The sequence below is a fragment of the Canis aureus genome, chromosome 36 (genome assembly GCF_053574225.1).
Source record: "Canis aureus isolate CA01 chromosome 36, VMU_Caureus_v.1.0, whole genome shotgun sequence".
Lineage (NCBI taxonomy): Eukaryota > Metazoa > Chordata > Mammalia > Carnivora > Canidae > Canis > Canis aureus.
The window spans coordinates 12,787,872-12,815,150 of record NC_135646.1 but is presented as its reverse complement, the minus strand read 5'-3'; the positions used below and the strand labels follow the sequence as shown (position 1 = coordinate 12,815,150).

Below are 27,279 nucleotides of genomic sequence, written 5' to 3'. Positions count from 1 at the left end.
CCCCTGATTTAATAATCATTGTTTATTCTATTCATAGAGGAGAATAAATTAAGTCTTTGTGTGTTAAGTTTCAAATATACTTTGAAGACCAAAATGATTAATATTACATTTTTTCAGTAAGGTAACTTGAAGGTAGTTAAAAAAACCAACTTGAAAATATTTGCTTATGCAGCTAGGCTTTTGAAAGTTATTTTTAAAGACTGAGGAATTAAGCACCTGTCATTTTTGCCAGCTGGTGTAGATGTTGAAAATTACTGTCACTCTTCCACCCGCTACTCTATTTTGCACCTGCTACTACTTGAGTTATGGACATTTCACACGTGGTAATTTAATAAGGTTAAGTCCCAGGATAGTGTACAAGATGTTATTCCACTAGGAGTTAAAGCAGTTTTATAAGGTCTTGAGGGAAAAGCATTAAAGCTGAAGCTTGAGACTAAAAAGTTAGTACCTTGTATATATCACATTTTTCTAATTGAAAAATGTTAAAGAAATGTAGATGATGGAAAATTTAGTTACACAATCTAAAACAAAAATGAGCCTTCTATGATTGGACTATTTATACCTGTCAACTTCTCTACATGGTGATATTTGTCATTTTTAAAAAAACATTTTTTATTGCCTGATGTGACAACCAAATATAAATATATATTGAAACCTAATGCTGTTCAATACAGTATTCATGAGCCATGTACAGCTACTGAAATCGTGTAAAAATTTAATTTCACAGTCACACTAGCCACATTTCAAGTGCTCAGTGGTTACCAAATAGGACAATGTACATAAACATTTCTGTTTTTGCTGGAAGTTCTGTTGGACAGTGCCATGCGAAATTTTCAAATCCTGACCTTAGGCAAACATGGCCTTACGGATCTTGAGGCCATGGTGAGTTTTCCTTAAAAGTGGGATTGTAATGTCTCATCATCTTGGTTACAAAGGCATAGGTCAAATTTGAAGCTGTTGGCTACTGGAATCTGAGCGATCTTCACTAAAGATGGAAGAAGCATGTTGGCCTGAAGCACCCAACATCAGGAAAAAGTTCCAGCTTCCAAAAATATATAGGCAAGCAGGTCCTTTTCAGAGACTTTATATCCCTATTTATTACAGATATCTTTTCAGAGAGCGGGAGAACTATTTGTCACTTTATCTCTTCTGCATAGTTGACTATGCAAATTCTGCCTCTTTACACCGAACTTTCCTATCCATTGGTCTTACCATTTAGGACATGTATTAAGAGATTGAACTAAGATCCGGGAACATGCACATGCAAAGTAGAGAGGATTGTCACAGGAGGGGAGAATATTAATACACTGGATCTTGAGTTCCTGAGTAATAATCTTGTCTAGAGAAGTTTTTTAAAGTAACTGCTGAAAGGTCACATTCCATTTTATCCTTAAGGACATTTTATCCTTAAGGACATTGTGAGAAGAGACAATAGCTTAGTAGGCCTTTTTCTTATGAATAGGCCAGATTGTCACTAGAAGCGATAGGTGAAGCCATTACACGATGATTGACACAAAACTGAGAAAACTCACTTTAATCTTAAATTACCTGGATAGTTTATATTAAGACACCTCTGATCCTATCTGAATTTTCTTAGTTGTCTATTTCACTTTTCAGTAACATGATGATGATGATTCAGTTTGTTATTGCTATGTTCTGCAGTGATTTTTTTCTTTAAAAGTTTACAATTCATCCATATTCTGTACAGTAACAAGATAATTGAAAATGTAAAAATTACTTTCTCTAAGCAAGAAGATAAAAACACAATGCAACTTGGACTTTCCAGACTGACCAAAATTATTTATTGATTTAGTATTTTAAGGATGTCCATTGACTCCTGGTGGAAAATTAAAAGTGGTGCTTGAATTTGAGGTTGTCAGTATTTTATCCTTTTTGTCTAGAGCAGGAGACACTTGATTTGTGTGGTATGAATACAATTCAGAGAGGAACATGAAGTATATAAAAATTCAGGGAGTCCTTCAGTCTAGAACGGTCCATGTTGTTTTGCTGTCTGAATGATGGTAAGCAGGTCTGGACGGTGAGTCATGGGTGTTACTGCAATAACTTTCCAGCCAGTCTTCGTAAATAATGCTTGATCTATAAGGGAAACTGAGTTAAATGTTCATTGCATTTTTTCAGAAAGAAAGATGGGGAGGAAATAACGTGAAGTGCAAAAGAAGAAAAAAGCACAGAATAAACCAGTGCTTCAAAGGTAAGTCATTTATTTGTGATAACCTAGTTGCAAGCGCTTAAGTTTGAACTGTGATAACCGGGTTTTCTAGAGCAGTAGTTTTAAACAACTACATTAATTATTCAAAGAACTTAGGCTCACACTTTTATTAGTATGATGTTCCAGCCAAATTAATTAACTAGTCTTGGGCTTGTTGAATCTCCAATGCGTAATTACAGTAAAATCAAAGGTAGGGTTTTTAGCTGGAATCAAAGATCTCAGAAATTTTTGCTTCTACACTTATACAAAAACAGTCTATTTCCAAATAACCCATTTCAGGAGTTGAAATGGGTTGAAAGGAGTTGATGTTTTCTGGTTTATATAAATAAATCTTAATTAAGAAATAATACTAATTATATGTACAGCACACAAAATGAAGTTGTTGAATTTTTTAAAGACACAGTATCAAGAAACCCTTATATAATAAAGAGCAAATGGGTATTTACCTTGAGAGCTCCACTTAGTTAGACATGATATGCTTAACAAAAGCTGTGGACAGAATACAGACAGTTTAGAGTTAGAAGACTGTCAAGTGTAAGGAAAGAGACGTTTAGCAAGTTAGTTCAATATTATTATTATTTTTTAACAATAACAGTAGCATTTATTTTTTTTAAGCTTGGTGCAGTCCATTATTCTTCATCCTGGATTCATGGCCTTTCCCCTGACTTTGTAAATTTAATTTTTGAAATAAGTAGTATATTCACATGGTTAAAAGTTTTCCTTAGAATATGAAAGAGCTTGTAAAAAATTGAAATGTTCTTCACCACTGTCTCCCACCTATCTAGTTTGTCTTTACCACAAAGTTGGGGGAACTATTATGCATGTATAATAAAATACAAATATCTGTTTCTAAAAGATTTTTACCCTAATGGTGGCATACTCTACAAACTCCTTTGCATTTGCTTTTTTCCACTGTAGAGAAGAAAATCCTTTTAATTTGGGGGGCACTGTAGGGAAATTCATTGTGTAGATATACCAGAATCTCTTTGATATATCCTACATTGTTGGACATTAAGTTGTTCAAATATTTACCAACAGTACAGCAATGAATAACCACATATCACTCATTTCACTTGAGTGCAAGTATATCTAAAAACTACATCCCATGATGTAGATTTGCTAGAATTATTAGTACTATATCACCATATCAGGGTTTTAATGATTGGCATTCCTAACAGGAATGTATTGACATTGGCTGTTTGTACACACTCTCTCAACCCAAAGTGTTGTCAAACTTTCAATCTTTGACAATTATCTTATTGAAAAATAGTATCTTGGGACACCTGGGTGGTTTAGTAATATTAGCCTTCGGCTCAGGTCATCATCCCAGGTTCCAGGATCTAGTCCTGTATCAGGGTCCCTGTATGGAGCCTGCTTCTCCTTCCGCCTATGTCTCTGCCTCTCTTTCTGTATCTCTTATGAATAAATAAATCTTTTTTTTTTTTTTTTAATTTTTTTTTATTTTATTTATTTATGATAGTCACAGAGAGAGAGAGAGAGGCAGAGACACAGGCAGAGGGAGAAGCAGGCTCCATGCACCGGGAGCCCGACGTGGGAATCGATCCCGGGTCTCCAGGATCGCGCCCCGGGCCAAAGGCAGGCGCCAAACCGCTGCGCCACCCAGGGATCCCCTGAATAAATAAATCTTAAAAAAAAAAAAAGAAAAATGGTATCTCCATGTAGTGTTAATCTGCATTTCTTTTATTATTAGTGAACATATTATATTATAGATATTATATTATATTATAGATATTATATTATAGATATTTTTATTTCTTTTTCTGTGAATTGTTTATGTACTTGTTAATTTTTCTATCAGGATGTAGTCTCTTTATTAATTTGAAATAGTGTTTTTTTTAATTAGGAAGATGAGCTTTTGCTGATACTGATTACTTTTTTTATGGTTTTTGCTATTTGTCTTTTGACTTTGCTTCTGGTGAATTTTGCCATATGGAGTTAAAAAAATTATGTGGTTGAATTTATCAAGACTTGTAATGCCTTCTGGGTTTTTATCAATGTTAGAAATACCTTCTCACTCCAAAAGTTATACAATAATTTATCCACAGTTTTTATGCTTTCAGCTTTTACATTTAAATTTTTGAACCATTTGAAATTTATCCTGGTATGACATCCAGATCTGACTTTATTTTCTAGATGACTATTCACTCCTCCAAACAATATTTATTGAATGATTCTTCTTTTATGTAATCTTTTTATGGCAATAACCAAATGTAAAACTTTGTTTATAGGGGGGAAAAAGTGTAGTTTAATCAAGATTATCAGTGAAAATGTGTTTGGCTGACTTCTTTTCTTTTGTCCTCTCCTCTCCACTTCTTTCCTCTCCCTCCTTTCCTTCCTTCTTCTCTCTGCTTTTCTTACTTTTTCACAAATCATTAGACCTCATAAGTCTACATTTACGTCAAAGCTATAAGCATAGCTTTATAGAAGAGTAGCCAGTTAGTCTTTTAGGGGGGATAGATAAGTTTCTCATTTTATTGGAAAATCTTAAATTTACAAATTATATCATGTAGTTTTATTTTGCACCTTTATTTTGTGGGATGTGCTGTTTTTCAGACCCTCTAGGTGAAGCTGCTGTAAATTGGTAGCAGGACATAGATAGTCGCTATGAGATGACTTTGATTTAAGCAAGAACACTAGACAAGGAGAAGAACTAAATTTTAGCACCAGCCCTTCCATTAATGATGTGACCCTCACTCAGTAACTAGACCTCTTTAGCCCTCAGCTTCCTCATTTTCATAATTGCTTGTTGTAAAGGATTTTGAGATCTCTCCAACTTTAATATCCTATTAAGCTTATTCTGATATAAACCCTGTCTATCTTACAGATATTTTATAAAGATCTAGCAAGAAAAAAATACATGTGAAAACAGATTTTAATCTGTATAACAATACATAGGAATGTCAAAACCCACTGGAATAAAAATCTTATGTGTATAGTCAGATTCTTCTTAGAGTTACTGTGTAATCGATTGTAATAAAAAAACATGTAATTTCAATAAGAGAGGCAGAGACAAAGAGGTTATTTTAACCAACCCAATCAGTTGAGAGTTGCTATAACCACCGAGCACAAGAGATTGTACCTTCATAGTTGATGCAGCCATTGGAGTCTTCCTGACCTGCCATCAGGGCTTCCACTTCCTCCTCTTTCATTTTTTCACCTGATGAAACAAAACACTTCGCTCAGAAAGAAAGCCAGAAGATATTTTCTAAATTCCATCATAAGTGATCAGTTTTGGGCTCCTGGAGACTGTGATTAAGCTCTTGGAGGAAAAAAAAAAAAAAAAAAAAGCTCTTGGAGGACAAGAATCAAGCCCATCCTGTTCCTCTGGCACTTAGTACATTGTTAATGAATTGTTTTTAAGTGAATGAATTAAATACATATTATCGTGATCATCCAAACTCTATCCTATAAAAACTACAATGCTTTATTTATTCATTACCAACTTACCTTTTCCACAAAACAAACCCCACTGACACCAAAGCCAATGGAAATAGTCATTAATTTTTTACTATTCTTTTTCACCTTGTAGCTTTTCCCTTTAACTAATTTATTATGACTTGATTCCCCCAAGTCACGCTCTTTCCTATATATTCTGTGCTATTAAGTCCGCTGAAATAAATTTTCCTTACCCAATGTGGCTAAAACATGACGGAGTTCAGCACCCATGACTGTGCCGTTGCCTTCCTTGTCAAAGACACGCAGACCCTCAACAAAGTCTTCATAAGTGCCCTGGTCCTTGTTGTTGGAAATAGCTTGCATCATGGGCAGAAATTGTTCAAACTCAATTTTCTTGGCATTCATCTCTGGAAGAAATTGCAATTTGGAAAGTTATTAGCTACCATAAAATGTCATTCTGAATCACAAATTAAAGTTGAAAGTTCATTTCAGATGATCTAAAATATCTTCATATAGCTAAAATTTCTGTTGGTGAATTGCTGATGACAAAGAAATTGGTAATAGATAATAGCATGAGCTCTGGAGTCCTAGTGCTTAAGCTGTTATCCCCGATCCTTCATTTATAGCTATGTAATCACAGGCAACTTTCTTAACCCTTTTGTACCTCAACTTTTTCATCTGTAAAGTAGAGATTCCTCATAGTGTGTGAGTACTAAATGAGACAATACATGCAAAATTTATTGCAATAACCTGAAACAAATGGAGTGCCGAGTAAGTGTTAGCTACTTTTTATTAGTATTATCAATTTAATATTCTCTATAAATACCAGAGAAGCAATGTAAAAATAAACTGATACAACACATCTATTAGCATATAAATACAGTAAAACTTAGCTCAACTGTAATATCTAAATGCTTCCTTTGTCTTGAGCTTTTGTAGAATGTCAATGTCTTTAAATTTTAAGTGAATTTAAAAAGAAGACTATGGGGCACCTGGGTGGCTCAGTCAGTTAAGCGAGTGCCTTTGGCTTAGGTCATGATTCTGGGGCCCTTGGATCAAGCCCCACATTGGGCTCCCTGCTCAGTAGGAAGTCTGCTTCTCCCTTTGCTCCCCCCCCTTTTGCTCATCTACTCTCACTTGAATTCTCTCTCTCTCTAGAATGAATAAATATAAATAAATAAATAAATAAATAAATAAATAAATAAATAACTGACTATGAGGAGAGTGTGTATGTCAAATACCTTGTAATCTCCTGACTTTTTGCAGTTTAGAGGTCTGGGGATGGTAAGATTTTCTTCAGTATCTCCTAACAAGGTAAATTGTGCTCGCAATAAAAGTATCTAACAGACTATCCAGTTGGATGTGAATGGATTAAGTTATGTAACACTAAAATCAAAATTCCCTTTTACTAGATTTTCCTCATAGAATAAAAATGAAATAGTATTAAAAAGATCAAGTTTGAATGCTGAATAAAATGAACTTTTACTGAAAATTCTTAAAAAGATGGGTGTTTAGTAAGTTAGAAAGTGGCATCAACAAAGTAAGATCTAGCTTATTGTTCTCTTACTTTTACCCATGTTCTCAGCTACCTTTTGTGTGATTTACCTGGACATATTTCTCTAAAGAAAATGATGTTTAAGAAAAATTCCAACAGACTGATTTAGAGGTAGGTTTGCTTGAAATCAAATCCCCTCCCACTCTGGTAACAAAGGGAGATAGTCTTTTCAGTTATCAAGTGTAAAATGAGAGGAGTTGCTTTTTGCTAGATTACTTGCTTTTTGCTTTCCCCTGTTTTTTTTTTTTTTTTTCCCCTCATGGCAAAACTAAATAGGCCAAATATTTATTTGAAAAAATTTCAGAGGGATCCCTGGGTGGCTCAGCGGTTTAGCGCCTCCCTTTGGCCCAGGGCGTGATTCTGGAGTCCCAGGACGGAGTCCCGCATCAGGCGCCCTGCATGGAACCTGCTTCTCCCTCTGCGTCTCTCTCTCTCTCTCTCTCTCTCTGTGTCTCTCATGAATAAATACATAAAATATTAAGAAAAAGAAATAAAAAGCTTTGCATATACATTAGAAAATTTAAATTTTTTTTCAGTTTTGTCTCATCTTTTTTGTTCAAGGTGGTATTATCCAAGAGACTATTATACTTTGCCATGAACCATTGGGATCAAAAGGTTTTTTCTTGTTCCAGACTAACTGGATTATTGAGCAAACTTCTACAATGTTGCGAGACTTACATATCTCGCTGTCTTTTGTCCCAGGATTTACTTGGGGGGACTGAGTGTAGATTTTGACTTAGATTTTTAAGTCTTCTTATAAGCCTTTGGAAATAGGAAATACTCTTATTATGATGCCATTCTGTCGATTCTTAATTAGGATAGCTGAGTTGCTTTTAAGATGGTCACAGAAGCAGGGTGTCAAAGGACAGAGCACTGAGCAAAGTCAGCAGGTATTTTCAACCTCCTGAAAGCACTGAGATTTTAATTCCGCAGCTTCTGTCCTTGTGCCATTGTAATTTACTGAGTCGTTTACAAAGCGTATTGTATTTTAGTCATATTTAACGTTCTTGCAAAATGTGTTTTTGCCTTTCAAGGTTTGAAGAAAGTGTACAAATTTGGATATTATTTCATTCATTAACCTTTAAATTCTGAGCATTAGGTAGGATGATGATGATAATGATGTTAGCTTTAGATCTTATTTCATTAGCATGCAATTTTATCATGCTTGCAAATTCTCGAAGGAAGGTTAACTTATTTTATGAGGAAACAACTGGTTCTAGACAGCTAAGAAGCACACTTACCATCAAGAGCAAATTAAATTCTATTCTATGGATCTTATTTCTTAATAACTTCTCTTTTTCTTACATTCTCTCTCTCTCTCTCTCTCTCTCTCTCTCTTTCTTTCCTTCATGTGTGTGTGAGAGCTGGCTTCCCAGCTTCTTGGAAAAACTTGGTTACCTTCATTGCTGGGGTTTCCCAGCACCTTCTTGACCTCCGCATTGGTGGGATTTGTGCCCAGAGCCCGAAGGACATCGCCAACCTGGCTTAAGGTGATCTTACTGTCACCTGTTCTGTCAAACAGGAGAAATGCCTCCTTGAATTCTGCAAGAAACAAGAAATATTAGAGTGCTTTTTTACTTCTTCAGATCTATAAATTACTCCTAACTTCATCAAGGATCCAGTTCACACTCTCCTCTGTTTTTCAACTTTTGTAACCACTAAGTTATCTTTGGACTCTCCTTTTTCCTAGCTCAAACAGCCATTGACAACCCTTTGCGACATTTCTTTTTGGATCTACTCCAAGACAGCATTTTCAACTTCAAATCATATATTATTATTAATCAGATATGGAAATTGAAGCTTCTTGTCATATTTATTCATATTTCCTTCGTCTGCCTGGCAAGCAGACTAGGTTAAAAAATTCTGAGGTCTTGAGAAAGCTTAAGAACTCCTCATAATTAAGAAAGTTAATAAAATTTCAAGAAAACAATTTTTCAATCAGGATTGTGTTATATAAGGTTGACCCAGATTTCTCAAATTATTTAGAGAAACCTCCTCTTGGAGTACAAATTTCCTAGACTCTCCCTTGACTGGTTATTTTCAGGAGCAACTTAATTTTTCAGGAAAAAAAATTAGAAAAGTGAAACAAATCTCTAAATTCTATGGTGTCATTTAACCACTTCAGTATATGACTTTAATAAGCTCTTACTATAATCAGTCTGGAAGGAGAATATTTGTTTGCCTCTATCATTATGATAATCTCCTTAAACCTTACTCTTTCTCAGTTAATACATTTGACAACATGTTGCTATATTAGCTTTAGAATTTAAGTATACATTTTTATATATATACTTAAATTCATTTTTTAGTGTATACATTAGTTCATTACATTTTACATTACATGTAATTCAATACATTTTTTAGTGTATACTTAAATTCACATGCAATTTTAAGGAAAAATACAGAGAGATCTTTTAATTAAATTAGTTTCCCCCAGTAGTAACATTTTGCAAAGTTATAGTATACTATCACAACCAGAATGTTCATATTGATAGACACCAATTTTATTCAGATTTTTCTAGCTTTATTTGTACTTACATGTCTTTACATATAAGTACATATTTTTCAAGTGTTGTCTCTTTTTATCACAATCACTCTATTGCTAACTTTCCCTAAACTTTGTCATTCTCTGTTGATGGGACTATTTTGGCCTTTCAGAAATTATGTTAACAAAGAATTAAGAAGTATATACCAAAAAGACAGAAAAGGGTACTGCTATGGATTAAGGGACAGGAAACAACAATTTAATTGAAACTTCTAAACTTAACTAAAATAAATTTTCTGGTGAACCCAAAAGTACTGACGGCAACTTGTTGGAATTAATCCCAGCAACACTCAAAAAACCATTTGTGAATGAACTGGTGAGCTGAAAGCAGTGTATTTAGGCCATTAGTAGCCTCAGATCAAAAGATGCCACCTAGATAGATTACTCAGCAAAATACCCTGTTTTATCATCCCTCCATCCCTTGATCTAAGGTTGCACCAGACATTATGTTTACAATCAACTTAGATCATGTCACCATTGTTTGCTAAAATTTCCCCTTTAGATTCTATGCAATTTAACTATAACAAATCATTCCCCTAAACTAAAAAGTATGCTGTAGGCACGGTGGGGTCATTGGTCAAATATTATTTTTCATCTTTCTAAGGGACATGTGAAACTGAACTATTCTTGTTACTGGCTCCAGGTTTCATGCAGATTGCTCAGAGGGCTCACTATTACTCTGGTCAGATGCTGATATAGAAATAGGATTTTATGGGCTGTAATAGAATCTCTCTGACATTAACCCTTTGTTGATTTAAACAAGAAAGATATTGCTCTTCCTACCTCAGATTTTTAAGATTTATTCTCTTGAAGAGTCTAGAATAATGAAATATTATTATTATAAACTACTACCTAGAGACTGGCCACCTGTTTTGTAAATAAAGTTTGATTGGAATACAGCCCATTCATTTATGTATTGTTTATGGTTATTTTTAAACCTCAGTGATGGAAGTGAGTTGTTTTCACAAAGACTCCCAATAAAGCCTAACATATTGACAGTTTGGCCCTTTAAGAAAAAAAAATTGACAGCCCCTGGGCTAGACCAATACTGTTCTAGACCTTTTTTTGACAATCAAAATGTTCTATATCTGGGCTTCCCCCCAAAAAACCTGTGGCTCTTGAGCACTAAAATGTGACTAGTGCAACTGAGAAAATAGATTCTTAAATGTATTTATTTTTAATTAATTGAAATTTTAGTTTAAATAACCACATGTGGCCAAGTGACAACTCTACTGGACAGCACAGGACTTTTGAATGTGATAATTTTCCTTTTAAAAAATTTCCTTGCAACCTGTGATACATTCAAATAGAGCTGCCATGACCAAACTCTTTAATCATTGAACAAGGAAGGAAACAAAGTTTTCATTCATTCCTGAAAGCATTGTGTTTCCATTTAAATTTTAAATGCTTACATTTGTTTTCCTGGCATAACAGAAAACCAGTCCACCACACCAATGTTTCCTGAACCCTCTATATCTAAGACCTATTTCATTTATGTAGTTATAGGTTAATGGTCAACAGTAAATCCTTCAGTCCCTGCAAGGGTTTTTTTAAGTCTTCTGTTGCTCTGTCCCACCATAGTTTGGCAGTCAAAATGACACTGTAAATTAGATATTTGAGAGGACTAGTTTGCAGTAGCTGATAATATGGCAGTATCAGTAGTTAAAGATTCATTAAAAATCAAATAATTTCTAGTAGAATTACCACTATTTTCAATTTAAAGAAAAAAATGGTCCTTTGTAGTATAATTTCAAATGCTCTTGAGTTCTGAGCCATCAAATCTTCTAATCTCTCAACATGAGGCCATCAGCCATGCTGTAGATACATGTGACTTTTTACTAAAGCAAATATCCTTTTTTTCTTAATTGATGTCCAAATATGACATCAATAGACTGAAAATGTGGAATTTTTTAGGTAGAAAAGCAAATATTTGCATAAGTTCTTATTAAACACCTATAATTATAATCACTTATATATTACATATCATAACATATATACATGCTAATTTTTGACCATATCCTAATTTATATGTTATCATTTAACTAAATTTTTTCTTCCCCTCCCTTCTATTGATGTATTTCTGTTTCAGTTTCTTTGAACTTGGGACACTTTCACTCCATAAAACATTCTCCCCTACACTTTGAGAGAAGTAACACATCCTGTAGAGTATGGGATCTCTTGGATCCAAAGGCCCAGAGGAGAAAAAAGTGGAAGTGTTAGGAAACTTACTCAAATTTTCTTGAATCTTAAGAGTTTAAAGTCTTCTAGTTAGTAACTGCTTTTATGAAAATTTCTCATTAGTTTAAGCTAACGCCAGATTTTGATCCTGTTACTAATACTTTGGGTCCTTGAGCAAGTCCTATAACCAATTTGAGAGCCTGTCTTCTACCTCTAAAGATGAACCAGGAGATGTTTAATGCTCCTTGCAGTTTTATGATAGACTACTCCTCTTTCTTTGTTTCTGAATTCACTTGTATTCTATATCCACTTCACCTACTTCTCTCAAGTCACTCTGATACCCATTGAAATTATGTAGGTTTGGTAACTGGGCAGTTTCACAATCAATACCATTTTCTAAATTGAGCAATTCAGACCTGCCAAGTCTTTCTTTAGGGATTTGATGAACAGATTAGCCATTCAAAATCTACAACTTTTCTTGGGGTAATATATATGGTATTGGCTACTGTATCAAAATGGTATTACTTAGAAATCAGTGAATACAAGGACCTATTTTATGGTATGTCTTTTGTTTGCTTAAACCTTTGACAACTGATTATAGGCAAGGGGTTCAAGTTGAGAAAACTTATATTTAGAGTGATTGAGAGCATTTATATTTAGAGTGGAAACACCAGTGAGGATAATTAGGAAGAGCTAATCTCATCCCAAAGGAGTCAATTTTCTCACATGCCATCTTTATGAGTGTGCACATACTAACAACTGTATCTTTCGAACTTACCATCCTGCTGTTCCTTAGAGAACTCGATCTGTTAGAAAGAAATTAACCACAAAGAATATTTTAAGCAAACAAAGATGCCCTGATTTTTTAAGTGTATCCAAGCTCATTCCCTGAATCATCATCAAAGTAAAGCTCCAAGAGTAAGCCGACTTTTCAGAGTTCAGGCATAGCTTGGACACTAACAGTTTGAGCCACGTAGTAACATGCCTTAGAGGTAAGAGATATTTCAGAAACTAGGCAGTACTCTGCCTCCATGTGGAGTAGAGAAGCTCACTTCACTTACCAGCAATCTGCTCAGCGCTGAAGGACTGCAGTGGCAAGAGAGAGGGAGAAAGAAAGAAACAACTAGTACTCTTTCAAATGCATTGACAGAAGGATGAGTGCTCTCTGTTCTGAGATTTTTAGGAGGACATGTAGGTGTCATAGAGTAAGAAGGTTGCCTTAGGATACTTTCGAATCTAGGAAAAATAAGCTATTGCAAAAGATAGTTAGGGAACATCTCTCTGTTTCTCAGTCAATGAACCAATGATTTAACAAATGCTAAGTTAAATGACTTCCTGGAATTATAGTAGTCTGTGATATATTTAAGATATGTCTAATACAGATACACTGCATTCAGAAATACAGATACACTGAATTAAAAAGATCTCCTTAAGTCTTTTTTCTACTTAACCAGTAGGTTTTTGCTCGATGTGTCATGTCAGAAGTAGTTTATTTAATTTTAGCCATCTTCATCAGACTGTTTTTAAAGGTATAATATTTTGCTATACTAGTAGTTTCCACCCCCACCCCACAGTTAGATATAATAATTCTTATGTGATATAGCAAAAGTTAGTGAAGCATATAAAGTACTGCTTTGGGGAAAAAGATGTATTTTTTTCAATTAGCATAATAGCTCAAATTAATCTCTTCTATCCTCACCCCACCTCAACAAAAAGCAAAGGTAGATTCTGTAGACTTCTACTGAATATGTTCTCCCCTCAATTCTGTTCCTTGTCTGCCTTTCTACTCAATAAGGTCATATGCACGATTATATCCTCCTATAAAGGACAAACCGTTTTCTCCTAGGACCCACCATGGCAGAGGCTCTGGGCTGCGGAACAGTGGCAAAGCTGAAGAGTGAGTTGAGGGCCGCTCCAGTCCCTGAGTGGGGCCTCCTTTGCTGAGGCTGCCTTTTATTGTGGGGGGAAGCTGTGACCTCACAGCTAGCATCAGGTTTCAGAGAGAAGTGGCCACTCCCCTTAGAGAGTTCTTTAGCTTTCTTAGGGCAAAGGGAAGGAGGGCTCTGTACCCTGAGGGCTATTTTTAGGAAGCCAGAACCTATGAGTAGACAGCCATAATGAGACAAAGCCTGTCAGTACTTTTATGGTCTTTATTCCTGAGGTGTTCTCTTGGAGTCTCTTCCTTTAAGAAGCTTCTTACTTGCTCAGTGGCAGAGGAGCTTAGAATTTCTCTAACATTCAGGCTGACCCCTTCTCTTGATGAATTATGGACTTTGCAAACTTAGAGTCAGCAAGTTTTGGTATTTAATGGAAGTTTTTGGATGGACTGGTTTGAGGTTTCAAATGGCACTTGCTATAGAAGGAACATCCTCTAGAGCTCTGTCCCTTGTGGTCAGGTTCAGAAGACTTGAAAAGGCCATGAGTATTCTCCATGTTTCTTAGGGTTCACCCAAGTGACAATGCTGTCAGTTCTTGAAATCTCTAACTAAAGACCACTCTTCTGCAAATTGTATTCTGAGACATACAGAGTTTATCTAAGCCAGGGATGATTTTGAGCTCATTAGTTTTCTTACATCAGGGGTGGATATTTTCTTCCAACCTCAGTCTCCAGAAAGACCCAAAGCAGGGACTATAGAATGCTAATTTACACTTTAGGATTTTAAAGATGTCTAAGGGATTGACTGGTAATGGATTTTCATGGGAGCTTACCTGAAAATAGGAGGTAACTCCCTTCCTAGAATGGTACTGTGAAAAGTGGTACTAGGAAAGAGTAGTCCTAGAATGCCCATGAATGTTCAGACAACATGTTTTTTTTTAAAAGATTTTATTTATTTATTTATTTATGAGAGACACACACAGAGAGAGAGAGAGAGAGAGAGAGAGACATAAGCAGAGAGAGAAGCAGGCTCCATGCAGGGAGCCTGACGTGGGACTCGATCCCGGGTCTCCAGGATCACACCCTGGACTGAAGGCGGCACTAAACCGCTGAGCCACTCAGGCTGCCCTTGACAATATGTTTATCAGTTTTCTACATACTTAAAGGAGTTTATAGGTATAAAGGATGTTGGAGATCAATTTTGATTTAAGTACTGTGTCAGCAATTGTTTTTAAAGGAATGATCACCAAAAGCATGAAGTCTCCCCCTGCTAGACAGATGAATACTTCGCAGCTTTCCCTCAAGCCATTTAGGAAAAAATCAATATTTAAATGCACATCACTTTCTTTTTTCCATATCACTTTTTGTCCAAAGTTTGCAAGTAATGAAAAAAATCTCATAGGGCCAAAGTGATGATTAAAAACATAATTTAAAAAATATTACTACCCGGGAAAATGTATTTTCATAAATAGATATTTTGAGAGTTTATGAGAAATGGAAGTTAGTAGAAAAATTTAAGTGCTTTAAATTATTAGGAGGAATGGAAGGGAAGGACAAAAGTGGAAATTTGTAACCTTTGATAACTGTGTAATTTAGAGTCTCATGATTTTTATTTAAATGCAAGTTAGTTAACATGTATGCTAAAATTGGTTTCAGGTATAGAATCTAGTGATTCATCACTTACATATAATACTCATCATGAGAGCCCTCCTTAATGCCCTTCACCCATTTAGCCCATCCCCTGCCCACCTCCCTCCATCAACCATGGAGTCTCATGATTTTTGATGCCCAAATTAAAGCCATGAGAGCAGAACATGTTTCTGTATGTTCTTTTAGTCTTGAATTATATTTATGTATCGTGTCATTAAATTTGAATTGCTCTATGAGTAATATTGAGAGCTAGTATGTATCTTTAGTAGAATTAATAACTACAAATAATACAAAATAAATCCATCAAAATTGCCCTACATTATGCCCTATGTAATGCTCATTTTCTTTTCTTTCTTTTTTTTGAATATAAAAATGTGTCCTTGAATTTATATAAAATATGGTCAATTTGTGTAAAATCTGTGGAGTAAACTGGAAAGTCATTTTAAAAATTGTATTTATGCTATAGATAAGCTCTTGGATATGATGTAAAGGTTTTCTATTATTAAAATAGAAGTGGCAGGCAGTTGTCAAACTATTTCACTCTACTTCCTCTGTGTATCTTTAGCCCATAGAAGATCAGAATTTAGATTTTTTTGTACCTATTAAAAATCAAAGTAAACATGTAAGCGAGTTATTGACCACAATAAAAAAGGCTACAGTGTAGTCCAGTCTAGAGAATAAACTATAGTTTAAAAGTGAAAAGACCTGAATGCTGTGCTCATAGAATAAATGGGAAATGTTACTTTATCTCTGGTACACTAACAAATGATGAAAAGTTTCTCCTCCATCTCTTCCTTGGTGTTGTAATGATGAAGTAATCAGCTCTTTAAACAAAGGCATGATATAAATACAAAATGTCAGCTGATTTAGGACTCAGTTTGCTATATCATCATTTGGTTTGTTTTAAAAATTAGACTTAAGTCTCTTCTATCTCTGTTTCTTGGAAATTAACTATTCAAAGTCCTGATAAAATCTCCCCCTCTTGAAAGAAACTTTTCTCTCTACTTAGCTCCTTTCTTCCAACTGAAAGATGTTTAGCCTTCCTGGTAGCAAGCTTCTGGAAGGCCCAGGCCATTACTGAAAGCCATTTATTTTTGTCCTTGATGCACACTGAACATAGGCCCACCCCAATTTCTTCCTGCTATATAGAGTGCTGCCCCTGCCTTATTCTTTTTTTTTTTTAAAGATTTTATTTATTTATTCATAGAGACACACAGAGAGAGAGGCAGAGACACAGGCAGAAGGAGAAGCAGGCTCCACGCAGAGAGCCTGACGCGGGACTCGATCCACGGTCTCCAGGATCATGCCCTGGACTGCAGGCGGCGCTAAACCGCTGTGCCACCGGGGCTGCCCCCATGCCTTATTCTTATATTTTATTCCTCACAGCTCTAGAAAATATCTTGCCTATATTAGTTCAACAGATTTGCAAAAACTAACGTCATTAGAACACATGTAGAGTAAATTTCTCCTTCAAATATGAGCTTCTCCTCTAGAATATTTTATTGCCCGAGGGAAGAGACTTCATCATCTCCTTTAAAGAGCTTACATTCTACAGAAGGTGCATATGTTCTCCCTCAGTGCTACACATCCAGCACCTGGAACTGCAAAGCATATACTAGGCATGCTCATTGCTCATTTTGAATTATTGATATATGTGCCTTTATATTTCCAGAGCCTTTCCTTAGATTTTATATAAATGTTTATTTTTAAAAATGATTTTATTTATTTATTCATGAGAGATGCAGAGAGAGTGGTGGAGACATAGGTAGAGGGAGAAGCAGGCTCCCTGTGGGGAGCATGATGTGGGACAATGTGGGACTCAGTCCTAGGGCCCTGGGGTCATGACCTGAGCCAAAGGCGGACACTCAACCACTGAGCCACCTGGGCATCCCTATATAAATGTTTATGATCAGGAATTCTAATTTTCCAATGCTTGATTTTTAAAAAGATTTTATTTATTTATATGACACACAGAGAGAAAGGGTACACATAAGCAGAGGGAGCAACAGAGGTAGAGGGAGAAGCAGGCTTTCCTGTAAGTAAGGAGCCTGACATGGGGCTTGATCCCAGGAGCCTGAGATCATGACCTGAGCTGAAAGCAGACACTTAACCAACTAAGCCACCCAGGGCCTTGATTTGCTTTTTTACAGGGCTTTTCCATCTTAGCCTAATACCTCTGTTAGACTGTTAGTATAATAACTACATTCTACATTTTTGTGACTCATGTGCTCTCTGGTATTGGATTTAGTAAGTTGCAGTTTACAAGTTACTTGTACTGAAAAAGGTTTTTTATTGCAATGTTTACAGATCTTTTCTCACTTTGAGGAGCATTTTTCTATTAGTAATCATGATGGTTAACTGATTAAAGACAAGATAAAGCTTCTGGTATATAGAAGGAATTAATTTATAGGGAAAATATGAGAACGAATTTAATCAAACAGGTCTTGAAATTGCTGTATGTTAAGCTTTAGTATAACAAGAAGAGCTATAATTAAGGACTATCTGGGAGATCCATGACATTGAATACTGAGTGAAAATGCCTCAGGAAGGGACACAGACTATAGTCTTTAAACAATTTCATCTTCCCTGCAAGACGTAATGAGGCTAATTCCTGGTAAGGCTCAGTTAAAGAAGTTAATCTCACCAGGGCTGGGATTCAAGCAAGAAAACATTGCTGCATGTTCTCTAATTTAATGCCGGGCAGAGAGGCCTCTAAAGACTTAGGATGTATGCAAACCCTAAGGAAAACTTAGATGATTAATTTTCACTCTAATCACACAGAGTGACCAGGACTCACCATAAAAGGCCTGCAGAAATACTGTTTTGAAAATAAAGAATTTTGTGCCTCAGAATAATTCGCTTCATTTAAAGGATATACCTATTTTTCATAGCATTTTTTTTTTACCTCAACAAAGATATACTTAGGCTGGTGACTATAATATGATATAAAGAGGAGACATTAAGAACAACGAGAATACAATACCAACCCAGGCTGTCTAATATAAGAGAGATGGCTGTATTGGATGCATTGATGTGAGCAGAAGGGGAAATGAGTAATTCTGTGCTCAGAAAGTGTGGACTAGCCAAATAAAGCAAAGGCTGAATTATTAACATAACACAATTCACACTATAAGAATTAATGAGAAGCCTAACTGAATTTTAACAAAAATTTTAAAATGTGACCTTAGTTTATACTTTAGACTTTTTATTAGCTTTCCTTTGGTTAATAATTGATAGATTTGAGAGTTGTACCTTCTCTGTTTTATACATTTATTTGCATGTAGTTTATTAAAAAAACAAGTTGTGTTTTGTTTCTTCTTTCCTCTTTTTATTTTCATAATAGGGGCATTAGAACATTTCTTGGTGTGTGTGTTTTAAAAAATTAAAAGTGTCTGCTTTTTCCTACTTATTTGGAATGAAATTTCCTCTTGTGACCACAGTGATATGTGAATACTGGCATTACCATTTTAGAGATTTCAGGTCTTTTCATATGCTAGAAAGAAAACTAGACAGGGATTGAAGTACATGGAATTTGTTCTGTTATAATAAAGTGTGTGTGTTTTGATGAAATAACTTCTCTTATCTGGGTCAAGGCTTCCTCAGATATGGAATATTATACTGTGTGATTTCTAGGGTTGCTGTGGTTCTGCAATGTTGTGAGTTTTCCATGCTTTTGTTAATAGCATCTACCTCAACTCACTTTTTTTAAAGACTTTTTTTTAGAAGATTTTATTTATTTATTTGACAGAGAGAGAGAGAGCACAGCACAAGCAGGGGGAGTTGAAGGAGGAGAGAGAAAGATAGAAGCTGACTCCCCGTGAAGCAGGGAACCCAATGTGGGGCTCCTTCCCAGGACCCTGGGATCATGAGCTGAGCTGAAAGCAGACACTTAACCAACTGAGCCACCCAGGTGCCCCTCAAGTCACTTTTTTAATGGAAAAGGACATGGTACTTAAATACTCAATAAGTAACATTATTTTGAAGTAATTTAGATAAAGAGGAGTCAAAATATAATTTCATAACACTGTATTCAAGTGAATCAGGTGTTTTATGAACAAGAGACATTGTACCATTGGGCACTTACTAGGTACAAAGACTTTACTTGTCACAGTGGTAGGAAGAATATAAAGTTGAACAAGATATGGTCTTATCTTTAGGATATATCTTTTTTCTCTGGCTTCAGTTCACTACCATTAATTTTTGACCAGAATGGCAAGGATTTATCATCCATATGGTTTACATTTTTAACTAGTATAATTAAAGCTGTTGCTACTTGTATATTGCAATTTTTTTGCCCTCTAAATTCTGATTTGGAGTGAGAAACAAACTGTAGAAGTTGATGTAGAAACAAACTGTAGAAGATCTTATTTTCATACAAAAAGTATTTCAGTATGAGGAGAAGCAGAAGAAAGTGTAAGATCAGCAGACTAAATATAATCCCTTCCATAATTTCCATGAGTCAGATGGTGCTTAATGCTGGGTAATTATGGAAGGACTGCTAAAGACAACTTGCCAGGGGGTTCATTCGCAGCATTAAAATGTCAAGAGTCTAAATTTGGCACTGTCACTTTGTGGTCTCCTTGTCTTGCAAAGATTTCATTATCTTTAAAATCAAAAGGGCTATTCACTATTAACTGGTGAACATATCTATTCCTTTCCCAACTGCATTTTACTTTGCAAAGACATTATCCAGTTACATATAATTCAAAATATAATTTTAGAGACTTACAGAATGCCCTTTAGTATTTTCCCACTCCATTCCACCTGTTCTCTTCTTGTACAGCATAGATGTTTGAGAGTGGAAACTTGATATCGATATCTAGTGGTAGTCTCAAATAATTTTTTATTTGCTCCTAAGGTTATATTCCCACTGCAAACAGACTAATATTGCCATTTGTTATATTATAGTTACATTAAAAATTAATTCATATTATTGAAAGGCCAAGGTAAAAAAAAAAAAAAAACAAAAAACACTTTTTTTTTAAGTAGGCTACACACCCAGCATAAAGTCCAGTGCAGGGCTTGAGCTCAAGACCTTGAGATCAAGCCCTGAACTGAGATCAAGAGTTGGACGCTTAACTGACTGAGTCACCCAGGTGCCTCAAAAAAAGACACTCTTAAAATTACATAAAGAAAACTTAGAGACAACTTATAAATGTTTTCACCCATTCCATTTATTTATTTATTTATTTATTTATTTATTTATTTATTTATTTATTTTCACCCATTCCTTTTAATCAGAAATTGACTTTTTCTAGCTAGTTAAGGTTAAGATTTAATCGTGATATATGTAGTATTATATTTCTACACATCACTTTAAAGAATATATGGTTGATATTTCTTTCCAGTTTCAAACATGCTATCTGTTAACAAAATGAGATCTCATACCTTTGTTAGAATATTATTAGCCTAATGCCAAAATTTGGAGGTCAGTTTTGGTATATATGTATATTTCATTTAAAAAACCAAAATTATTTTATTTTATTTTTAAGATTTTATTTATTTTTTTGAGAGAGAGAGCATGAAAGAGAGAGAGAGAGAGAAGGAAAGAGAGAGAGAGCAGGAGCAAAAGGAGAGAAGCAGACTCCCTGCTGAACAGGAGCCTGATGCAGGGCTCAATCCCAGGAACCTGAGATCATGACCTGAGCTGAAGGCAGGCGCCCAACCAACTGAGCCACCCAGATGACCCACCAAAATTATTTTAAAAATTCAATCCATTTCATTACATTGAAGAGCATTTCAAAAATACTTTGGTATAGTTTATTTTCTTCAGCTGTTTGAGATATAATTGACGTAGTGTAAATTTAGAGTGTACAATGTGATTTGATATGTGATAATTTTGATATTATGAGGCTGTGATCGTATAGTGGTTGGTACTCTGCGATGTGATATTGTGAGATGATTACCACAATAAAGATATTTGATATATCCATCACATCACATCGTTTTTTAAAATTAAAAAAAGCGTGTGTGTGTGTGTGGTGAGGACTTTTAAGATCTACACTCTTAGCAACTTTAAAGTATATAATATGGTATCATTAACTATAGTCGCTATGCTGTACATTAGATTCCAGAACCTATTCATCTTATAACTGGAAGTTTGTACCCTCTGACCGTGTTCACTCATTTACCCCACCCCCAGCTCCATCATTGGCAACTACTAATTTATTCTCATAACAACTTTAAAAAAAAAATCCATGTTCCATTTATAACTCTTTGTAAGAGTTGTAACTCTCATATAAGTGACTAGGAGTCTTTCTAGGTTCCTAATCTTCCCATCTTCCAACTGTAAAAGAGAGCACTCAACCTATCAGCAACAGGTGCTAAGATAGAGGAAAGCTGTGGAGAACAGAAGAGTAGTGTACTGCCAAGGTCGAAAGTCTAGGTGAGTTTGCTCTAATGTGGGCCTGTCACTCCCTCCTCTGGCTACACAGGATTGTGCAGGGCAATATGAGATCCACTATCTCACACTGTTAAGAATTTAAAAAGTCTTTATGCACTTTTTTTTTTTTTTTGAGAAGGAGAGAGAGAGAATCGCAAGCAGGCTTCATGCCTAGTGTGGAGCCTGACATGGGTCTTAATCTCACAACCCTGAAATCATAACCTGAGTCGAAATCAAGAGTCAACCACTCAACCAACTGAGCCACCCAAGTATCTCTTCTTCACACATTCTTAACAGCAACTTACTCTTTATAAACAGGAGGCAGTCTAGGATATGATTACCACAGTTGGCTCTGGATTTGGCCTGGGAGGTTAAATCCTAGCTCCATCACCTACCAGTTATTTGATCATGGACATAGCACTGAATCTCATTAGGCTCAGTTTCTTTTCTTGCAAAATCAGGCTAAAAACAACCTCCATATAACGTTTTGAGGATTAAATAAAATAATAGGGCACAAAATTAATTCTCAATGAATATTTATTATTATATTACAAAGAACTTTATAATTTTCAAAGCCTTTCATGGGCCCTGACCTCATTTGATTTTCCCAAGAATTCTTCAAAGGGAGACTAGGTTTGTATTAGCCTTGTTAGAGCTGTGAAAAAAGAATTTGTTGATTAACACAGACAATCCTATATCTGGACCAGATCAAGTCAGGTGTTGCAATTTATGTATAAATGTATACATAATATTTGCCACCACTGAATACCCATCAGTAAATAGATGAATTTATTGGGAATGCTGTATTTCCAAATTACTCATTAAATTGGCATTGTAAATCTCCCCAAGTGTATGGTAAATTGTTGAGATTTGTTATTGGATGAATTCTGTCAATGCATTCTATACCTTTACCACTTTTTGTAATATCGCTTGTAGTATCTAGTCAGAGGTGACCTGATTGAATTACAGTGAATATGGTGAGAATCCAAACTTCAGCAGCACAAGGAAAGACATGATTCAAAGTCTCATTGCCACATAGCAATCCTGACATATCAGCTAAGGCATGCATCATGCAAAAAAATTTACTTACACATTGAAGATCTTTTAAAATCTAGGCACATAGTCATCTCATTACTTATTTTCTTTCATTATTTCAACCCTTGGCTGAAGTGTTGGGCAGCAGGTGTTAATTCTTGTGTTTGCACCTGCAGCTATACTCATGGTGGGTTTTAATTCCTACACTTGAGATTCTTTCAGGCGGTGTTTTTAGTCTGGACATTGTTGTTGGAAGTGTCAGCTCTCTGAAAGCAAACAGTGCTTAGGACCACCCAGGACAGTAACTTTAATGTTCAAATGTCAGCAGTCTTTGGGTTTTTGAAAAGGATACTCACAGAAAATCCGTTAGCATAGGATGTCAGGTAAGCATTCCCTTGATGAATATCAAAGGTTTAATGCAGAACAACTGAACAAATGTTCTAAATAATCAACAAACTAGGAAATCAGGTTGGAAAGCACACTATCATAAATTGATAAAGATTGAACAATCTTTAACAATATTAAAGATTGTTCAGAGTTTATGGGGAATTAAATATATGGCTATTAAACATGGTATATTATAAAGTGGAACATAGATATTAGCTGGGAATAGTAGTGAGGAATTAAATATTACTATTGCTATGCCTGTAGTCCTACACAGAGACAGTTACACTTACACTTTAACATTACTCAAAGTTTAAAGGACAGCCAAATTTCTAATCTTATATGATTTATGAAAGAAAGTTTAAAATCCAATTAAGTTTTGTTCTTTATCGAGTTTTCAGAAAGTTAATGAACACATAGAACAGCTCTATTAATTTCCTTAGAGTTCATTTTCTCTGCTTGAAAAAAGTTTATAACTTATATGAGGTAATATATCTAGAAACATCATTAAATGATTAAAAGCATCATAATATGAAATGTTTTAATGTACATTTTTAATTAGCCTTGTTACCTACTGGGATGAAATTAAATTTTATATAGTTCTCAAGTTGTACCACATTCCCTGGCTATACTACCTATAAATGTGCACTGATTTCATATTGATGAAGGCAAATCATTGAAGGCATTTAAAATTCCTTTAAAAAATATGTTAGTTTTGATTTGGTTCCTTTCATTTTCTCCTTATTAGGAGTAGGCTCTCTGAATGAAAAATAAAGGTTAAATTCCTCCTACTTCTAGAGTCTTTTGATGGCTCCTTTTTGGTTTGCATACCTTATCGGGTTCCAACCCATCCCTTATTCTGTAATGAACTGGTGAAGACATAGCATACCTCACCACTAGAGATGCTCTAAGAGTATTTTCTTCTTTTGTGTAGTTGTGCTAGCTACATTAGCCATGCTAGCATTAATTCAACATAAAGACAAAAGGATAAACTAATTTTTCAAGATTTAAAAGAGTATGACTTTTCTGCTGACTGTGAGCAACTAATCAGTTTAATCTCTGGGTTTAAAAAAGTGATATTTTGCCTTTTCCCAGAGACTTCTTACTGTAAAAACTGAATATTTATTTATATATTTAGTTCATATTTCTTCAGGGGAGAAAAATTAATGCCTATATTCTTTAGTGGGGTATTTTCTTTTTCTTCTTAAGAAGGCATATTTCCCCCCCTCCCAGATGCTTGTAATCCTAGATGCAAAGAGGTAATATTGTCTTATAAGTCACAATAAATATAGAGAAATAGCTTTGACACTGATTCATATCTCTAATAGGATACAGTGGAAAGTCAAATGATACAGATGATTGGAATTATTGTCATGACCGTAATCATGTTCATTGTATAATGTGGTCAGTGTGCATCTATAAAGATACATTGACTAGAATTGCTGGAGATGAAAAATTTGGCTTCCTCTTAATGAATTATATGCAGTCCTTTAGGTAGAAAACCATTTATTAGAAGATCTGACATGCATTTCTCCTCCTAAGTAGATATTCATTAAGAATAGTTCCTAAAAAAAAAAAAAAAAAAAAAAAAAAAGAATAGTTCCTAACCAATATTAGATTCTCTGACCAACTTTTCAAATATGACTTTAGGTACCTACAAATTCAATATAAAATATTTGATAATCCACTCCTTCTTTGGAACATAAATTTTATATTTAGCCAGAATGTTATAAAATTATGAATATATTTAATGTCATCACGTATATCTAAAGGTGATCCGATTCAATATTTATGTCAGGAGTATTTTTTTAAAAATCCATGATTATACTAAAATACTCAATGAAATGTTTGTTTATAGGTCAGTTTTATCATTGCAAGTAAGCAGTATTAATTTAGCAAAATTTACATTTATTATGTACAGAACTTTTGGCTTAAGAGACATGATCACCTAACAGGCCCTTTTGCTCATTAGTTTTCCATATAAAGCAGAGTTCATTAGATAAAGATTTTCAAACTGTCATTCAGAGCAAGTCCCAGTTAAGGAGGAGAAGGTGCATGTTTGATGGATTACATCACTGAGAGGGGAACAGGCACATCCGCTGTGCCATTTTCCCAAAAGCAGATCATCTTTTGGCAGTTGAGAACTTTGATCACAGCAAAATGTTGACACAAAAATCAATCACATTCTCTTTAGTTAAAGATCAGTATACAAGAGCTCAAAGACATAAGCTAAAAGCCATATAACCAAGTTTTATAGTATTTGGAGTGTTAGTTTCATTTACAAGCAGTTCACAATTCTGAATTAAATACTGTATATAAATAAACAAGATGACAGTTATAGTCACTGAAACACTTGAGTGCATAATTGTCTGTACTGAGATCTAATCTAGTGTTGTATCAAATTTTATTAAGCAAAGCTGAAGGAATTAACTAGAATTGCAAAAATCTTCTCTTTTTCAGATGAAATAAGGCAGCTGTCAAATAAATACAGCCAGGACAACTGGGTCATCAGCTGTTTTTAAACTTTTGGAAAAAAGTAGGGGCAAAAAAATTCTTCTCGGTGTAGCATCAAGGTAAGGGATCCAGTTTCTGCAGAGATTTTATTTAAAACAAAACGAAATGAAGCAAAACCAAAACAAAATAAGACATTGGCTTAAGTATTGGCAAAACACCTTCGCACTTATATACTTTGCCCCCAAATTGCACTCTGACCCATTAGGGAAAAAAGAAAACCAGAGATCAAAAAATGGAACAAATGGAGGTTCTGCAATAATATCATATTCCTAGTAATTTTACTGAAACCATACATTAGAGTTTATTTATTTTCTGATCAAGATTCTTTTCTCCCCCAAATCTACCAGTCCATGCAGGAACACTCTCTCTCTCAGTGAAAAAAAGATACCACTTTGCAAGTTCCTAGAGTTTCCTACTGTTGAAAGATGTTTCAGTGACCAAACAAACAGTTCACCCCCTTAGTTACCTTAATGGCAGAGAGGTCAATTTTTTCTTCTTTGGGTTTGGCTGGGGCAGGGGCAGGTGCAGGTGCTGGGGCAGGGGCTGGGGCAGCGGCAGCGGCAGCAGCAGGTTTCTTCACATCCTTCTTTGGTGCCATTTTGCTTAAAACGATGGGTTAAAAAAAAAAGTAAAGGAGCACCTCCAAAAGAACCTGTCAAAATGATTCTTGGAAGAGGAGTGGTGCTTCAGTTGACCCACAGCCCAGTGTTTTGAGGGTGGACCCAGAGTGTTACATGGTATAAGGGCATGCATATATATTTCACTTAGTGCCTAATAGAATCTTGACACATGCGGCTGGATTGGACAGTTCGCTAGTCAAGGGGGATGGCATTCAGGCTCAGACTATAAATGGAATCTAAAGGGTCAGGGCTTCATCAATTTTTTTTAAAACACCTCTTGCCTTTTTTTTTTTCCCCACCTCCATACATAAAGGAGAAAGAAGTATGACAAAGCCAGCTTCAGATCCTTTGGTGACAGTAAAGTAGATTGACTGATACTTTTTCTTGATAGAATTACAGTTCTGCTGAAGTTGTAAATCTTTTTTTTTTTTTTCATGCCTAAGAAACTTTACTGAAGGATTTGATTTCAACTTGGAATTTTGGCAGGGAGTGTCACCAACTTTCACTCATCTCCTTTGGTCATGCTCCTCCCTCCCTTGCCATAATTTGCAAGAAGTTGTTGGTCAGCAAAGAGGTCATGGTGTTTAAAAATAAAAAGCAGACGTATAAGGAAAGCTCATCTAATATTAAAGTGCTTTCCCTTCTAGGGAACACAAACTCTGCCACTCTCCTCTTTCACTTTTTAATTATAATGAACTATTATGCTAAAGAAAAATAATTCAAAACTACTTCCTATAACTTAATTTTCTTTCTATAATGAAAAATATTAAATGGGATGGAATGAACAGCAAGATTTACCTTCTTGCAAAACAGCTTTCCTAACAGTAAAATAACTGTCAATCAAAGTAGATACTTATCCATTTTACTTCCTAAATGGCATAAAGCCTAATTAC

At 35.1% G+C, this 27,279-nt stretch overlaps 2 protein-coding genes across 7 annotated transcripts in view; one reads left to right on the top strand and one right to left on the bottom strand.

Moving 5' to 3' along the window:
* CPS1 (carbamoyl-phosphate synthase 1) overlaps window positions 1-27,279 on the top strand; it is a 354,529-nt gene that overhangs the window by 68,114 nt on the left and 259,136 nt on the right. For all 3 annotated transcript variants that reach the window (XM_077885468.1, XM_077885466.1, XM_077885467.1), the window contains exon 3: window positions 2,140-2,212. The gene's annotated coding sequence lies outside the window, so the exon portion shown is untranslated. The remainder of the gene's footprint in view (window positions 1-2,139; window positions 2,213-27,279) is intronic.
* Window positions 1,780-26,511, bottom strand: MYL1 (myosin light chain 1). 4 transcript variants are annotated; one of them, XM_077885474.1, is made up of 8 exons: window positions 13,779-13,930; window positions 12,987-13,011; window positions 12,704-12,731; window positions 8,601-8,744; window positions 5,881-6,054; window positions 5,331-5,408; window positions 2,677-2,719; window positions 1,780-2,109 (listed from the first exon to the last, which is right to left on the bottom strand). In XM_077885474.1, the coding sequence occupies exons 1-7, from the start codon at window positions 13,913-13,915 to the stop codon at window positions 2,691-2,693; spliced, it is 615 nt and encodes a 204-aa protein (XP_077741600.1). In that variant the 5' UTR covers window positions 13,916-13,930; the 3' UTR covers window positions 1,780-2,109; window positions 2,677-2,690. The 4 variants fall into 4 exon arrangements, with proteins under 4 accessions (XP_077741600.1, XP_077741599.1, XP_077741601.1 ...); XM_077885473.1 differs by having other exon boundaries at window positions 1,780-2,097; XM_077885475.1 differs by lacking the exons at window positions 12,987-13,011; window positions 13,779-13,930 and adding an exon at window positions 26,233-26,511 and having other exon boundaries at window positions 1,780-2,097.

Coding starts and splice junctions, on each gene's coding strand:
- MYL1 (XM_077885474.1), bottom strand. CDS start 13,915: ATGCTAGCTGTGAGGTCACAGCTTCCCCCCACAATAAAAGGCAGCCTC. Junction 12,732..12,986: donor CAGCGCTGAGCAGATTGCTG/GTAAGTGAAGTG, acceptor TCTTTCTAACAG/ATCGAGTTCTCTAAGGAACA. Junction 5,409..5,880: donor TCATGTTTTAGCCACATTGG/GTAAGGAAAATT, acceptor TTGTTTCATCAG/GTGAAAAAATGAAAGAGGAG.